General features: G+C 36.9%; 1 protein-coding gene and 1 long non-coding RNA gene across 4 annotated transcripts in view; one reads left to right on the top strand and one right to left on the bottom strand.

Annotated features, from left to right (window-relative positions):
* The window catches only part of VCPIP1 (valosin containing protein interacting protein 1), a 30998-nt gene extending 25175 nt beyond the window's left edge, over positions 1-5823 (top strand). For both annotated transcript variants that reach the window (XM_077876725.1, XM_077876724.1), the window contains one exon: positions 964-5823. In XM_077876725.1, the coding sequence (XP_077732851.1) occupies positions 964-1835 (872 nt within the window). In that variant the 3' untranslated portion in view covers positions 1836-5823. The remainder of the gene's footprint in view (positions 1-963) is intronic.
* LOC144300548 (uncharacterized) lies at positions 5186-18282 on the bottom strand. Of its 2 annotated transcripts, XR_013367233.1 has the most exons (3): positions 17443-18199; positions 17255-17342; positions 5186-11206 (listed from the first exon to the last, which is right to left on the bottom strand). It is a non-coding gene; the product is annotated as an uncharacterized LOC144300548 (long non-coding RNA). The 2 variants fall into 2 exon arrangements; XR_013367232.1 differs by having other exon boundaries at positions 17255-18282.
* Between the last annotated feature and the right edge of the window lie 116 nt (positions 18283-18398).

Raw genomic sequence — 18398 nt, forward strand, 5'->3', positions numbered from 1 at the left:
ATTTGAGGAGCATCTGTAAGTCAGGCTTATTTTGGTGTTTGTGACTTACCAGAGAGGAATAAGAGGAGTAATAAGAAATACAACTATTTCAAAATTATTGAATTAAGATCTTTTTCATTATTGTGACCAAGTGTCACTTCTTACAGTTATACCAAAGACACAGTGCATTAATGTTTCCTAAATATGCCCTCATAATTACTACTTTAACTATGGAATTTCTTATTTTGAAAGTTTATATCTTATTTTGAAAGTTTATATCTTTTATATTTGTGAAAGATATACCTAAAGTACACTGAGAAAACTGTTTATTCTACTATTCTATAATTCAGTAGAATTCCTTATGATTTTTAATTCACACTGTACAGCACACTTTGCCCTTATAGGTATTTTTACAAAGCTTTAAATTTTTTTTTTTTAAGATTTTATTTATTTACTCACAAAAGACACACAGAGAGAGCAGAGGGAGAAGCAGGCTCCATGCAAGGAGCCCGATGTGGTACTCGATCCCGGGACTCCGGGATCACGCCCTGGGCTGAAGGCGGCGCTAAACCGCTGAGCCACCCGGGCTGCCCCAAAGTTTTAAATTTGAATTAGCAAATGAAAGTATATTTTCTTGTCGCTTTACTGTAAGCAGTTGTTTTAATAACACTGTTGCTAGTGTTTTCTCATAGCTTACCTGTTTGTTTCAAGCCCTTTTCCTAACTTTGTAATAGGTTAATGGTATTTGTAAAAAAAACCAAAACCTCACAGTTTCTCCTGGGGAACTACAGTAAGGTTTGTCATGATATTTCTTTTTTTAAATATTATTAAATTATATTAATAAATATAATAAATTATTTTTAAGTTAGTTTTGTTTTCAAAACTGTTCTGGATATTGTTGAAAATTCACTATTTCAACTATAATTGTGTTTACTATATAAGTACGACTTTAAAATGTTAAATACCTTTTTTCCCTTTCTTTAGGTATGGCTGATGGCAAGCATTGTACTTTTCCACATCTGCCTGGCAAAACCTTTGTCTATAATGCTTCTGAAGATAGACTGGAATTGTGTGTGGATGCTGCAGGACATTTCCCCATCGGTCCTGATGTTGAAGATTTAGTTAAAGAGGCTGTAAGTCAGGTTCGAGCAGAGGCTACTACAAGAAGTAGAGAATCAAGTCCCTCACATGGGCTATTAAAACTAGGTAGTGGTGGAGTAGTGAAAAAGAAATCAGAGCAGCTTCATAATGTAACTGCCTTTCAGGGAAAAGGGCATTCTCTAGGAACTGCATCTAGTAACCCACACCTTGATTCAAGAGCTAGGGAAGCCCCAGTTGTAAGGAAGCATAATACAGGGACAGACTTTAGTAATAGTTCCATTAAAATAGAGCCTTCTGTATTCACAGCTGCTCCTAGTAATAGTGAGCTTATTCGAATAGCTCCTGGAGTAGTTACAATGAGAGACAGCAGGCAGCTTGATCCTGATTTGGTTGAGGCCCAGCGAAAAAAATTGCAGGAAATGGTTTCTTCCATCCAAGCTTCGATGGACAAGCATTTGCGGGATCAAAGTACAGAGCAGTCACCATCTGATCTTCCTCAAAGAAAAGTAGAAGTTGTAAGTTCTTCTGTGAAGTCTGGGAGTCTTCAGACTGGCTTACCTGAATCTTTTTCTTTAACTGGTGGCACTGAAAATTTGAATACAGAAACAACTGATAGCTGTGTGGCAGAGGCCCTGGGAGCTGCATTTGCCACAAGGTCAAAAGCACAAAAGGGAAATTCAGTGGAGGAGCCTGAAGAGATGGATAGTCAAGATGCTGAGATGACAAACACAACTGAGCCAATGGATCACTCTTGATTTAATTAGAGGCTAATAAAGGCAGAATGTTTATTGTGAATATGTAACATTTGTTGGCTGGGCCACATAACTTGATTAGTCATAAAAAATCTTGTACGTATATAATTCAAAGATTATATCTTGTTATTCAGTGCATGACAGCAAGTGTGTGATTGGCAATAGCTTTTAATATACTGCTGCCCAGGCTGGCTCTGAATTCCTATAAATTAGTTATTAGATCTGCTGAATTTCTTCCATACATGTGGTTCTTTGGAAGTTTTTTGTAATTTTAATTCCATGAAAGTCTTAATGTTTCAAACATGAAAATTCTCTTGCTAATGTTTGATTTCCTGAAAAGGCTAGAACTGAGGGGGGAATGAGATTTTGCTAACATCGATGTCATCAAGGTAACCATTCCACATATTTGAGTGTCAAAAGATTTATGTAAATTTAAAGGTTATCTGAACTAAATTGTATTTTAAAATTCATAGAAGGATTTATTAGAGACAGATCCGACATTTCCGTGAACGTAAACACATTCATAGAGATACATATTCTTGATGAAAATATCTTGAGAATAGAGTGTAATGATATAACATTTTGCTGACTTGAGCAAGGCTGGGGGAAAATATCTATTCTAGAATGATAAAGTCAATGTGATTCAGTAATGTTGCTGTCTGAGCCAACACAGCCAATTGTGTGCTCTGTTGTTGATAAAATGTTACCATTATTTTTTTAATCCTGGCCTGGTCAAGTACCACTGAATTTTTTTTTTCCTTAATCTTGAGAAAAGTTGATTGCAAAGTGTGGTAGAAAATATAAAAATAATGGTAGCAGTAGTTAATCTCTAATTTTCAGAGTTTGTCAGATTCACAGAGAATTTATATATAAGAATTTATCTTTATGAATGAGTTACATTGTTCTACAATTTTGATCAATGGTATTTAAGCTTATATATGCTAAGTGTCTTTGAGCCCCTTTGAACCAAAAAATGTTTCCTTTTTTCCTTAGCATCCATAAGATTTTCTTTATTTGTTGGCTTCACTTGGATTTGGATGCAAATTTTACTACATCAGACCCTGATCAACTGGGCATTTGCTTAAATAGTGTATTCATCAAATCTTTAGTGCCAGTTTCCTCAAAAAGCAGCTTTCATGCTTATTATCTTAAAGACAAAGAATGTTTATCCTGAGATTGGTATTGCACTATTTTATCCTGTTCTGCAAATCTGTATTCTGAAATGTACATTTCAATCCATCTTTTTCTTTTGTTCACTGAAATTAAGTTGAATTTGAATGGATGAAAGACAAAATGTATGTTAATACAATCTCTTATCTAGAGCATTAAAGCCTGGCTGTCTCTGTTTGCACATGTAACAGATGCAGAACTGTGTTTGCAGTCTAAGAAAATTTACATCAGAAAGTATATTATTAGATGTTTCAAAATTTCAACCTGTTGATTTATAATGAACATAGGCAGTATTTTGACTTGTGTTTCCAAAGAGAGGGAGGTTTTGGATTTCTTTCTATGAAAGTATCTCTGACTTAATCCATTTACTAAATGAATTACTCCATTCGAATAAGGAAAGAATGGAGAATCTAGACATTTTGCAGGTGATATCTGAGCAAGATATATATTTGGGTTAGTTTTATCACATCACATTTTAAACCATATTTTATCTCAATTCTTCTAAATTTACTACCAATTATCTTAATATGTTAAGAGCAGGAAAATTTTGGACTTCTGTATTGTGCACTCATTTTGCATAAAGAACTACAGCTACCAAATAATATTTCCCATTTAGTTATATAGGTGCTTCTGTGTATTAATCTAAAAATTACAAATACCACTAACCACTATAATTATTTTTGGCTTTTTCAGCCACTGAAACTGGCTTTTTCTTATTAATTTAAATACAGAAAAACTGTTTAACAAGCAAATGCACTGCTTCCAGGTAAACGATATAATCACCTTTTCTTTAACAAATATTTTCTTCACCTGTGGCTTGGCATGTTTAGTTAATAACTGACAAATATACTCTCATAGCATATAGTAAAAATATCAGAAATAAATTTTATCTTCCTATTAAATACTTGCATTTAGTCAAATTAGAGTGCACTTGTGAACGTTAGAAGGCCTTTAATCTCTGATCACACTATTAGTTTCTTTTGCCACAGCAATGCTATTTAGAAGACAGGTAGGTATGAATAATAATAGTTTGGGTTCTCCTTTGATAAAGAATAAAAGGCTTGATTTTGAGAATGGTCGGATTTTTTGAAATTATTTTAAATCTGCTGAAATTCGTTTGGGGTAATTAGTAGTTTTTGAGAAGTGGGCCAGGTATCAACCTCACAAAGAAGTTTTAGAAACAGTTTTTCTTAATTTTCATCCTTTGTTGTTCCATATGGTTATCATAATCAAATACATGACTACAGAATTCTAATTTTTTAGTGCTGCCATTTGTGACCACCACAACTTTGAATTCAAGCTAGAGATCATAATCAATTAAAATATTTTTTTGCCCTAGAAGTAACATAACTCCATCTTATAATTTAATTTGTGATGTTTCACTTGAAGTAAAATTGTAAATTTTAGTAATCCATTTTATAGGTAATACCAAGTTTGAATTGATGACCCAAAGTCCAGGTAGAGTTGAAGGTAGTGTATGTGTAGAATATTGGTAATGAGAAATGGTTGAAATTGAAGAACACGAGACACTGCCAAATATTATGAGCTAGAATATAATGAACTACAAGGGAATGGTTACTCAGGAACTAGTTAAAGAGCAAACCCAAGGCCTGTTTTTTCCCCTTTTACTATGTTTCAAGTATTTTATTGGGACATGTTAGGATAAAGACCTGAGAAATTTAGCAAATACTACTGACTGTGAAATTTGCTTTATATCTTCTGATGATTTTTAGTTTGGTTTTTACAATCAAGCCTACTGCTTGCAATTAAGATACCAATCTGAAATGCATCTGTGAATCCCAGCCACAGGTCCTTATTGCCATTATTTTTAAGTATCTAACTGAATTTGAAATGAGCAGACTTTTGCATATGGTCTCTTACCTCAGGGAAGATCACTTGCTAGCAACTCATATATTACTAATGACAGGTTTTTGAGAATTGTACTGACATCACATGTTAGCTACTAAATGCAAATTTACAACTATTATTTTATGTAGTTGCCTACTAATACTGGCTGCTAGTGAACATTTCTTTAAAAATTTAGAGGTCACTAATAACTAATCTTTAGGTATGAAGTTAACTCATAACTTCTGTCATTAATTATGCTTTGGTCAATATAGCAACAATATACTGTGTTTATTTCAGCATATCAACACAGTTTTGTCTTCATTTTTCAATAGAAGTTTGAATTGGCCTACACTTAAAATACTGCAGAGTAGATTTTGAGTTTCATGATTCCCAAAACAAGGCTTCCATATTAAGATTTTCATAAAAACCTTTGCAAAATTGAATTAAACTCCATTCAGTATGAATTTTAAATGACCTTTTATCACGGTAGTAGTGAAATACATACTCTATGTAAGTTGGGTAGATACATTCTACAGTTCATGGTTACCATATAATTTAACAAAATTGTACATCGTCAAGACTCTTCATAGTTAACATAAGATAATTTTCAAACCAGAACTATTCATTTGAAAACATACCATAGTAGAATGTTTACTTAAGAAATAAAATAAAGAGCTATTGTAAGATTTGTAGCTAACTGTAAGTTCTGCCACTCTTAATAATTCTTTGAGATGCTAAGTGTTTCAATTCATATTTAATGATAATTAAATCGTGGAAATTTTAAAGTTTGTTCCAAAATAGCAGAAATTGTAAAAATTGTGAATTACTGGAGAAAATGCCATTACTTGTATATCTGACATTTAATTTTTTAAATTATGGAGTCTACATGCTTTTGTAGTATAATATTAATACAATGATTATTCTCTTGTAAAAGAAAAGGAAAACTAGTAAAAAAAAGTTTTAGTTGATGTTATCTGCTTGTGAGTATCAATTACTTAGTATTAAAATTTGAAGGTATTGCATACTTTTCTTGAGAATGCACAAGTCCCTTCCTGAGCCTTTATGCCTGTGGTAGGGCAATAAAAGACTGAAAAGGTTATCATTATTTTCAGGTTTATTGGACTTGAAGACTTAGTGCCAAGAGCTAGAAAGTCTACTTTTTTTGGAGGGAAATACTCTTTAGAATATGTAAAAATAAGTGATAATGTAAATATTTAGAAAAATTACATAGCAAGTGCTTTAACTGCTCAATTAAATAGTATAAATGTTCTATCATCCCTAAGGCACTGGCTGTTACCCGTTATTTTCTGATTCTGCTGTTGCTGTATATATTACATTTGAGTAATAAATAATTGGTAATAGTGTATTATAACTATATAGTGTTCTACAGCACACCTCACTGTACAGTATTTGAAGTTTTCTTTTATATTAATAAAACTATAAGTTAATACATACTGATTTTCCCCTCGACTTCTCCACATTAGCTTTTTAAAATAACTTTTTATGCTTGAGTTTCCTGGAATTATACTTTAATAATATAATGCATGAAAATATAGTTCAGTTTTGTGAAGGAATTCCTAATGTAGTACAGGTCTTTTTAAAATTTCCTTTAGTGGGACATCATCTAGGAATAGGAATTTCTCCCCTTTACTGTGATCTCAACATAAATGAAATGGATTCAGTTAGAAAAGAATAAGCAAAATTCCTTTAGACATTTTACATAAATGTAATGCGTACTGAATATTTAAACAAAACACATGTTGTAATAGAGAACTTAGTTTTGTGCTGGTTTTTCAAAAATACTGATTAGAGATAATGAGGGAAAGAAGGGAAATCTAGAAAATAGTAACAACATTTGTATGGCTTAGCAATCAAAATGACAGATTTACTTTTAAGTTTTAATGTGTGTGCTCAATATCCATTTTGTTAGAGTAGACTTGTTTAACTTAGTGAGAGCAGAGCCTCAGACCCTTGACTTTTAGAGTTGAGTCTTGGGACACTGCTTACTGTGTGATCTCTGTGCTTCAGTTTCCTCTCTAGTAGAATGATGAGGATATCTACTCCTGGGGTTGTTGTGAGGGTTAAATGAGTTAACACGTATCTGATGATTAGAACAGTGCCGACATACAGTAAACATTCACATGTTTACTATTACTGTTATTTACATATCAAAATAATTCAGTTGACATTAAAATGGATAAATCCTCATAGATATGGCACACATTATTTAAATAATTTATTAGGTAAAAACTTGCTTTGTGTCCACAGTTAATGAGCTAAAAACTGGTTTCTATGTTCAAATATTAATGCAAGAGCTTAATGACCACATGCAATACTGAAAATCTGGAGAACTGACAGTCTGTACTCTGTGACTAACTTGTTCTGTGACCTAAGGCAGGCAAGTCATGGAGCCTTTCAAGGCCTCCGTTTCTACTATAACCTTTTGGTTGTTTAGTTGTTACCCTCTTGTGCTGATCGTGTCATCATGGGGTCACTTGCTGATGGCATAGTGCTGATGGGACAAGTGACATTGGTGTGGGCTTTAAACTAAACATAATTAGCTTTGCTTTATGCTTTGGTTGGCTACACTTGTCCCAAATTTGGACTTGAGGTCTTGTACATGGGTCCTACTGGTCACATACCATATAATTTGGAGCTCTCAAAAACTTCAGTGAATAAGATAAACATCCTACTTACATACTTCAGTATGGATTTTATTTTTATTGACTGGCTTTTTGACCCCAGTAACTGCAATTATGACTGCATAGTTGATTGTTTCTAATCATTAAAAATGTATACAGAAAAATCAAAGTCTTTAATTCATTTTCTAAACTATGTATGGTATACTGAGGTGAAAAACTTACAGGCTCTTTAAACTTGTACTCTTTCCTCGTTGGAACTAAATCTGTTTTTGGTCCATTTGTCATACCACATAAATCTTTCGAAAAACAAATTGTGTGGGAATCTGGGAAGATTATTCCTGTTTGTCAGTTCCATGTATAAAGTAACATGTATAGTATGAGATCTCCCTGTAAAATAATGACTTATATTTGATATATGGAATCAACATTATATACTTGAACCACTCATTCATTTAATCCGTTTGTTAAGCACTGATCAAAAGCTGAGCTTCTGTTCTAGGAACTAGGGGAACAGTTATGAGACAAATTCCATGTAGCTTAGAGCTACATCCCAATAATGGAAACAAGCAATAAACACATTCATAATAACTATCATTTAGTGACCATTTCCCTGTATGTAGACAATAGGTGAAACACAACATGCAATAATTCCTTTAACCCTCAAAACAACTCTTTGCGGTTGGATAACATCATTGTTTTCATCTTTCAGGAAAAGGCTCAGTAGATTAGGCAGTTTACCCAAATCCTGGACTTAATAGGTGTCAGAGCTGAATTTAAACCTAAATGTTTATGACTCCATAGCCTAAGTTCTTAACCTGAGGGCTATATTTGTAATTTAGCAAAGGAGTAAAATTTGGTGGTCACATAAGTCTTAAACATCTGTTGTTAAATCTAGCTTGTTTTCAGGTACACCAATCTGGTGTGAAATGATTTCAATGTGTACTACCTGGCTTTAATTTCACTTCCTACAATTTCCCTGCCTGAACCCCAGTCCTCCACTTCAAGTTCTTCCTTCCTTGGGTTTATTTTCTTCCTCCAAGTTTGGAGGTGATTTAAAGAAGGATTTCATAATTTCTTAGATGATTGATCTGGGTAAATTTGAGATTCATTGGTTAGATAAAACTCCCAACTCTCTCATTTCAAGAACCTGGAATAATTGTCATTTACTAAGCAGGTCTGTTGCTTTAGTGGGAAGGCTCTCCAAAGGTGATGTTTCTCAAAGGACAGTGCATGGGCTACTTTTATCACATCTTGAAAGCATTTCTATGAAATCTGTCATGTGCCAGGTACTCTGGTACACATAAGGAATAATAAAATGGCAAGAAAGATTCTTCCTGACATCATTTTTAATGAAGGAGAGAGTCATTTAGGGGCACTTCGGTGACTCAGTCAAGTGTCTACCTTCGTCTCAAGTCATGATTCATGATCTTAGGGTCCTGGGATCAAGACCCGCATCAGGCTCCCTACTTGGAGAGTCTGCTTCTCCCTCTTCTCTGCCTCCTCCTCACTGCTCGTGTTCTGTCTCTCTTTCTCAAAGTCTTTTAAAAAATTTCAAAACTATATAGAAAGACACCCAGTTTCTCCATCCCGATTACTTAATCAACTATTTCTATTTAGGTGGTTACCTCCCTAACGGGTCTAATCTCTTGATTTGTCAACTTTAGACAGTATTTGATTCTTCCATTATGAAAGATGAGCGCCCTTGCTCTCTTTAGATCATCTTTCTAGCTTCATATAATATCCTAAGTCTGCTTATTGAGCTATCAACTTTAGATATTATCTCAACTTTCCAGTATGTAAAATGAAGAAATTATCATTTCTATACTTTATAATATCCCTTATCCTCCCATTCTGCTTTCTATTTTTATTAGCTATACTATTACTATTATGTAGTCTGGGTTTATAGCATTCAAAATGTGTTGTATAGCCATAATTGCTTTAAAAGTAATCTATTGTTTGAAAACAGGTGAGGTGATCCCAAATGTCAAAATGAGAAGGATTTTCTGAAACTCCAACTAGAAGTTAGAACTTTCTCAAGGCATATTATAAAAGAAACAGATTTGTGTTTTAAAAGATCCTTCATATGGCCAAGTGGAGGATACAGTGGATTGAACAAGATTAGAGGAGGAGAGATCAGTTAAAAGACTTGCTATAATTGGAGAGAGATGAGAGCCTGAACTGAACCACTGGCAGTGGCGATATCAAGATGTTGGAGAGACGGTAAAAAGGTCAATCTAGACTCTCAGGTTTTAAGTTAAGAGGCTGGAAGGTGGTGCTGCTAATTTAGAATAGGATACAGGAGTAATTACAGATTGGTGGAAAGGGAGTGAATTTCATTTGGGGACATGTTGAATTTTGGGAGTTAGATGTAGTTCAGGAGAGGGGCCGGGGTTGCATGTGAAGATCTGTGAATCCTAGGATGTGACTGAAATTATAGAAGGGGTTGAGATGGCCTAGGAAGAGACTGTACAGTGAGAAGACAGTTATATGCAATTTGGGAGTATGCCAACATTTAAGGAGCTGGCAGATGAACAGGGACAACCAAAACACTTTGAGGTATGGCAATTATGGAGCTGAGGACACAGAAATTGAGGGATACAAGTTTCAAATAAAAGGAAGTAATAAAAATGCTGTAGAGGGCAGCCCCAGTGGCGCAGCGGTTTGGCGCCGCCTGCAGCCTGGGGTGTGATCCTGGAGACCCAGGATCGAGTCCCGCATGGGGCTCCCCACAGGGAGCCTGCTTATGCCTCTGCCTGTGTCTCTGCCTCTCTCTCTCTGGGCCTATGAATGAATAAATAAAGTCTTTAAAAATAAATAAATAAATAAATAAATAAAATCTTTAAAAAAAATGCTGTAGAAAGTTCAGGTAAAATGAATTTCTTTCAAGTGTCCATTGGATTTAACGGCCACAATTTCAATGGATGGTGGTAAAGTTTAGATTATAAGAGTACTGAAGATTGATGGCTAGAGAAGTCAAGACACCTTTGAAGTTTAGCTGAAAGGGAAGATAGCAGATACAGGTTTATGGGATGGATGGATCGATGGATGGATGGATATATTTAGATCAATATTTTCAAATCTACTGGAGCCAGTGTCCCCTTTTTATAACAATATATTCTGCTCCCTATGCCCTACTAAAGTGATATTCATAGACAACAAATTTCTTAATCGTTTTAATGCTCTCCCAAAATGTGGAGAAACAGAAGAGATTTATAATAAAGCTCATTAGGCACAACTAATCCAGCTGACGGATATCAGTGGGCTGCATTTCTGTCTCAAAAGCTTGAGGTGAGTTACCCTCAGTGGTAAGATTTTCTAAAATGAGAAAACAACTCTTGATCAGGTCTGAACAAAATAAAATAGAATCTTCCCCTGGTTTACATACTAGTTGTATTTCTGGAAATAGTGTATTTTAAAGCTACAAAAAACAAAAACCCAACACTTGTGCACTTGTATTTAAAAGTTGATCCTGGTTTAAACAATTATGATCAATTTTTTCACTTATGTTACTGTCTGATTGAATGTTGTATGGAACTCAGGATAATTCTTCCTTGTGCAAAACTGTTTCAAACATTACAAGTCTTGTGTTCCTTAGAACTGGCACTCTAAATGCCAATAATGATCTTCAATAACCACACATTCCCCGAAAATCTTACAAATTCATTGTTCCCTTTGGGAGTGCCTGGATGTACTGGGCCAGGAGAGCAGGGGAAGCTGAAAAAAAAAAAAAAAAAAAAAGATATCTCTGATTAAGGTGGAAGGTGATAAAATTGAAAGTAAAGGTAGAAAGATTAGAATTAAAGATCATATCTTGGCACATGTCATGTTTCCCACAGATAAGCAAGTCCTGCTTTAAGGATTTTGTGGTATCCTTATTTTTTATTTCTCTTATTTAATGCCCCGAGTTCTCGCTCTCTTTAATTTTATTATTGAGAGACACAGAGAGGCAGAGACACAGGCAGAGACAGAAGCAGGCTCCCTGTGGGGAGCCCCATGCGGGACTTGATCCTAGGATCCTGGGATCACTACCTGAGCCAAAGGCAGATGCTCAACTACTGAGCCACCTAGGTGCTCCTGAACACCCTCTCTCTTAATCTGGGGTTCCTAGCCTTCATTTTGAACCCTCAGTTAGTAGGCTCATTTTTTTTCAAATGAGTGTTAAATTTTGAACACTATGAAATATCACCTTCTGAAGAGAAAGCACTACTTTTATCATTATAGGCCAAAAATGTTGAAAGAAGGTGTAGTTTCCTATTCTGTAACAAATTACTACAAACTCGGTGGCTTAAAACAATACAAACTTAATATTCCAAAGTTCTGGAAGTCAGAATTTCAAAGAGAATCTCCTTTAGCTAAAATCTGAGAAGAGAATCATTTTCTTGATTTATTTAATAGCTTCTACAGGCTGCCCACATTCCTTGGTTCATGACCTCTTTTTCCATTTTCAAAGCTAACGGTAGAGCATTTCCAAATCTATCTCAGGCTCTCCTGCTCCTCTCTTCCATTCTTAAGGACTTTGTGATTACATTGGTCCCTTCGGAATAATCCAAACTAATATACCCATGGCAAGATCCTTAATTTAATCATAACTGCAAAGTCCCTTTTGCTATTAAGGTATTATATTCATAGATTCTGGGAACAAGGACATAGATATTTTTGAGGGGGCCACTCTATCTACTATAAGAGTAGAGCAAAGAATATTGGTTTGAAATAGGGACACTTTATTTTTGTTTATTTTTTTATTTTTAAAAAAGATTTTATTTATTCATGAGAGAGAGAGAGAGAGAGAATGACAGAGACACAGGCAGAGGGAGAAGCAGGCTCCCCTCAGGGAGCCCGATGTGGGACTCGATCCCTGAACTCCAGGATCAGGCCCTGAGCTGAAAGCAGAGCTCAACCGCTGAGCCATCCAGGCATCCCAGAACACTTTATTTAAAAACAAAACAAAACCTTTTATTTAAATTCCAGTTAACACAGTGTACTATGAGTTTCAGGTGTACAATATTATTGTACATGGTTCAACACTTCCATATGACACCTAGTGCCCATCACAAATGCACTCCTTAATCCCCATCACCTATTTAACCCATCACCCCACCTGGCTCCTGAAAGAGGAACACTATTTTTTTTTTTATTTTTAATTTAATTTAATTTAATTTAATTTAATTTAATTTAATTTAATTTAATTTAATTTAATTTATTCATTCATGAGAAACACAGAGGGAGGCAGAGACATAGGCAGAAGGAGAAGCAAGCTCCCTATGGGGAGCCTGATGTGGGACTCGATTCCAGGACCCCAGATCACAACTCAGGGTATTGCTTTCCAGGTGCCCTAATAGGGACACTTAAAACATTTTTTTCTCTTATGTTTGTTTTTTCCTTGGAGATCAACCACTCTTATTTTTGCCTTTAAAAGCCAAACTAAGAATTCTATAGCACCTTATGACACTATGATTTCTATCTATAATTTCCATCAAACTTAAAATAGCATCCTAAATGTAGAGATTACCGAAATACACTGGTAATGGGAGAGGTTGGAACAGACATTTATGTATCCAAGATATAATTCTAAACCTGATTTTTGTTTTCAGACTGAGCACAAAATATATATGGTTTCATCATTTCTGCCAAAGCATATTAATTTAGCATTATCAATATTGGAGCAAATTTTATATAACTTTTTTTTTTTTTTTTTTTTTATGATAGTCACAGAGAGAGAGAGAGAGAGAGAGGCAGAGACACAGGCAGAGGGAGAAGTAGGCTCCATGCACCGGGAGCCTGATGTGGGATTCGATTCCGGGTCTCCAGGATCGCGCCCTGGGCCAAAGGCAGGCGCCAAACCGCTGCGCCACCCAGGGATCCCTATATAACATACTTAAGCTTTTTCTTTGCATTGCCAGCTTTTTAAAATTTAAATTCTATTTTTTATATTTTTAAAGGTTTTATATATTTGAGAGGGAGCGAGCCAGCAAGTAAGTATGAGCGGAGCAGGGGAGAGGCAGAAGGAGAGGGAGAGGGATGCCTGGGTGGCTCAGCGGTTGAGCGTCTGCCTTTGGCTCAGAGGGTGATCCTGGGGCCCCAGGATCGAGTCCCATATCGGGCTCCCCTCATGGAGCCTGCTTCTCCTTCTGCCTGTGTCTCTGCCTCTCTCATTCTCTGTGTCTCTCATGAATGAATAAATAAAATCTTAAAAAAAAAAAAAAAAAAAAAAAGGAGAGGGAGAAGCAGACGCCCCATTGAATAGGAAACCCAACATGGTTCCTTGATCCCATGACCCTGAGATCATGACCTGAGCCAAAGGCAGACACTCAACTGACTGAGCCATCCAGGCGCCCCTTCAGTTCATTTTTTAAATTAAAAAATAAATAAACAAGAATTTATGCTTTAAAAGTCAAATAATCCAAAAATACATAGGGTAAAAAGTTAAAGCCTGCCCTGCTCCCATCTCATCCCTCTTGCCAAAATAAAACACTGCTAAACAGTTTGGTGTGCAGTCCATAGACCATTTTCTATAATGTTAGACACATACATACACCCTGAGGCCTTATATACATAAATAACATTAATCATACAGTTTTGCTATCAGCTTTTTTCTACACCATACTATAGCACATCCATACTATACTGATAGTTAGATGCTCATGGATATTAGGGTAGTAGAGTGATTGGGAACTTTGTTCTAATTCAAATCTTGGTCCACTATATGCCCTTGAACAAATTAACCTTTTGGTGCCCTATTTTTCTCATTTATAAAGTAGATGAAAATAATAGTACCTATCTCACAGGATTAAGACGAATGCATGTGAAACACCTAGAAGGGCCCAGTAGTGTAATAACCATTTAATGGCACTATCTTAATATTACAGTATTTTTATTGCCTATATAATTGTTCTTTTCTTTTAAACTAGTCTCAGGGGATCCCTGGGTGGCTCAGTGGTTTGGTGCCTGCCTTCACACTCCAGGGTGTGATCCTGGAGTCCCCGGATCAAGTCCCACATCAGGCTCCCTGCATGGAGCCTGCTTCTCCCTCTGCCTGTGTCTCTGCCTCTCTCTGTCTCTCATGAATAAATAAATAAAATCTTAAAAAAAAAAAAAACTAGTCTCAAAATGTGAATACTTCCATATTAGGGTTTTAATGAAATACTATGAGCATTGAAATACATCTTTTTTGCTTGCATTGAATTACAGTATATTAAGAAACAATGTCTGTCATAGGCTATGCACATCTTTACAGCTTCTGCTTAGTACTGCTTTCCAAAAAGATACCAGTTTCAGTACTAACATCAAGGACCTATTCAAACTTTGTTTGCAGGATTTAGAAACACTTTGCTACTTTAGTAGTCATAAAATGGCATTTCAATTTTAATTTATACTTTTTATGAACATATTTATTCACATGCTTATTATTTCCCTTTGCTTATTCATTGTATACTGATTGTATTTGAGCATAATGATGTATTACTATTCTAGAGACTGGGATTCTAGCAACAAATGCAACAGACAAAAATCTATTTATGGGAATGATAGACATGGCTCTATTAAAAGTATAGTCTCGGGATCCCTGGGTGGCACAGCGGTTTGGCGCCTGCCTTTTGGCCCAGGGCGCAATCCTGGAGACCTGGGATCGAATCCCACGTCAGGCTCCCGGTGCATGGGGCCTGCTTCTCCCTCTGCCTATGTCTCTGCCTCTCTCTCTCTCTGCGTGTGACTATCATAAATAAAAAAAAAAAAATTAAAAGTATAGTCTCTCAGGTACTATATTAAGCCAGCAAAAGTTTTTCAAACAACCTAAGTAAATCTTGGGAGTATTTGGTCTTTGTTGGAGAGTAAGTTGGTATAGCCATGGGAAGGATGAACATGGTGCACTTTACTGCTCATTTATTTAATAATAATGAAGCAATTTAGCAGTTTATTTAAAGATTTAGAATAAGAAAGTAAATTAGTACATATTTTTAAAATCATTTTTATAGGGGCACCTGGGTGGCTGAGTTGGAATGGCATGTAACTCTTGATCTCCGGCTTGTGAGTTTGAGCCCCACATTGGGTGTAGAGATTAAGAAAATTAATTAAAGGGGCACCTGGGTGGCTCAGTGGTTGAGTGTCTGCCTTCAGCTCAGGTCATGATCCCAGGGTCCCAGGACTGAGTCCCACATTGGGCTCACCACAGGAAGCCTGCTTCTCCCTCTGCCTATGTCTCTGCCTCTATGTCTCCCATGAATAAATAAATACAATCTTTAAAAAAATTAATTAAAAAAGAAAATATTGGGATGCCTGGGTGGTGCAGCGGTTTGGCGCCTGCCTTTGGCCCAGGGCGCGATCCTGGAGACCTGGGATCGAATCCCACATCGGGCTCCCGGTGCATGGAGCCTGCTTCTCCCTCTGCCTGTGTCTCTGCCTCTCTCTCTCTCTGTGTGTGACTATCATAAATAAATTAAAAAAAATTTTAATCAAAAAAGAAAATATTTAAAAAATCATTTTTATAACTAAAAATTGGAATATATTTGTCATGGAGTAGAAAGTTTTACATGAGTTTTTAAAAGATAAAACAGCTTTTAGAGAAATTCCCAACACTAGTCCCCAGTCTGTCTTCCCTTGGTATTTAATCCCCTATACCTCAGTGGAAAAACTTGAGAAGTTTTAACAGACTATTCAAAACCAACTCTCAGGGATTGAGAAATGTGATAATGAGAACATCCCTTTGAGTGTTTTCAGTTTTTGGTAATTACAAATAAAGCCACCATAAATATTTGTTTTCCAAAGTGTCTGTCCTATTTGCATTTCTATCACCAATGCATGAAAGTTGTATTTGTTCAGCATCTTCACCTTTACCAACACTTGTATGTTTAGCCATTTTTGTCTCCCTCATTCTAGTAGCTGTGTGGTAGTATCTCACTGTGGTTTTGATTTGCATTTCTCTAATGATTAATGATGTGGAGCATCTTTTCATGTGGCTTATTTGCCATTTGTATATCTTTTTTGGTGAAGTGTCTGCTCTTATCTTTTGCCCATTTTTTCCATTGCTCCCCTCCCCCATAATTGTTTTGAGAATTCTTTATATTCTGAATAAAAACTTTTAAAAATGTATACTTTGCTATAAAAAAAAACCCCAACTGTCAATTACATTCGAGTGTGTATTCAAATGACTGTGAACTACTTTCATTGCTCACCGTTTTTTAAATAAGTGATTTGAAAATAAATAGAAATTAAAAAAATTAAAAAAAATTAAAAAAAAAAAAAAAAAAAAAGGATCCCTGGGTGGCGCAGCGGTTTAGCGCCTGCCTTTGGCCCAGGGCGCGATCCTGGAGACCGGGATCGAATCCCACATCGGGCTCCCGGTGCATGGAGCCTGCTTCTCCCTCTGCCTATGTCTCTGCCTCTCTCTCTCTCTCTCTCTGTGTGACCAGCATAAATAAATAAAAATTAAAAAAAAATTTAAAAAAAAGTGATTTGAGTGATTTTGGAATGCGACCTTTCTGAGGAATTACATTTTTATCTAACTTTAAAATTAGGGGTAGTTTACTGTCAAAATCTAAAATACCTGCCTTCAAGTTCTAAAAAAGCATTCTGTACAAAAAGCCTAATTTATAGCAGAAACTATTCCTGTTAGAATATAAATAAGCTGAGTAACGTATGACCCAGGAGTAAATCAGAAATCAGTTTTCAAATGACATTCCTTTCTTAATCAGGTTAAAAAAAAAGTGAACGAGCAACACAATAAGGAATGATATAAAAAGGTAAGTTTTACCGTCCCAGGACCCATACCTTGAGAAAAAGGAACTATAAAAAGGCGTTTTAAGTTTTGAAGTAGTGCTTGCAAGCTCCTCTTCAATTCACATTCGCACCTGCATCTCTGATTTGCAAAAATTGATGCGTTAACATTTCAAAATAGCAAAATGTAAGTTTGTTTTAATAACATGTGGTTTAGTGCTCTCTGCAGTAGAGCATGTTACCTTGCAAATTTGGATCCTTTACCATTTCTAGTTGTTACTGTAATCTACTTTAATGTGATCTCATCCGAACAGTTCCTAGTTTTTAGACTTGAAACCTGTGGAGCAGCTTCCACTGCTGGCAACTCCTTCCGTGCAATTCTCCCCTCCTCCTGTCTCTCGTGTGAAGGAAGGTCACCTTCTACAGTGGACTACCACACACGGACTTATCCAGGCGCAATTCCCAGTCCGCTCCTGTCTTTCTGCACTGTTCTCCCGGATCAGGGTTCCCTCATCGCGCATCAAGGATCCCCCCTGGACCGAGCTAAGGGGTTAAGCACTGCGACGACCGCACGCAGACTTGGCTTATTTCCTTTTTCTGTGTCAAGCACGACTCCAGCTAAACACTTTTCTTCATCTGTCGCTCCTGCTCCTTCTTGATATTCGGCTTCCTGCCACAGTCTTCGCTACTCCAGGAACTATGATGTCTGGGCAAAAAACAGCTCACATTCTTTGCTTAAGCAGTAACGGCCGCGCAAATTTTATGGTTAGATTGGTCTCAAGTCCGAAGACCGCGCCTCCTAACTAACGAGGCGGGATACGCACGAGGAGTTAGGAGTGGAGGAGCTGAGGCTGAAAGAAGGCTGCGAGGACTGCCTGGCGGGGACGCCCAACCCCCAGGGACTGGGTCCGCGCACCCCGCGAAGTTTGCGCTCGCCGCAGCTTCCGGACCGTCTCCAGGCGAGACCCGGAACTCGCTTTCCCAGCACGCCCCGCGCGGTGCGGCGCTCGGCGCGCTCCGGGTCCCGTCGAGGCGAGAGCCGCGGGCCCGCCCTGCGGCCCCACCCCCTGACTCCCAGCTCCTTCCCCGACTCCCGCGAGTTCCAGTCCCGACTTCCAGCTCCCCGGCCCCGCCCCCAGTCGCGCGCGCTCTCCCCGCCCCGCCCCCGTCCCCCCGCGTGCGGCCGCTACAGCCAATG

Source organism: Canis aureus, chromosome 28 (assembly GCF_053574225.1).
Source record: "Canis aureus isolate CA01 chromosome 28, VMU_Caureus_v.1.0, whole genome shotgun sequence".
Lineage (NCBI taxonomy): Eukaryota > Metazoa > Chordata > Mammalia > Carnivora > Canidae > Canis > Canis aureus.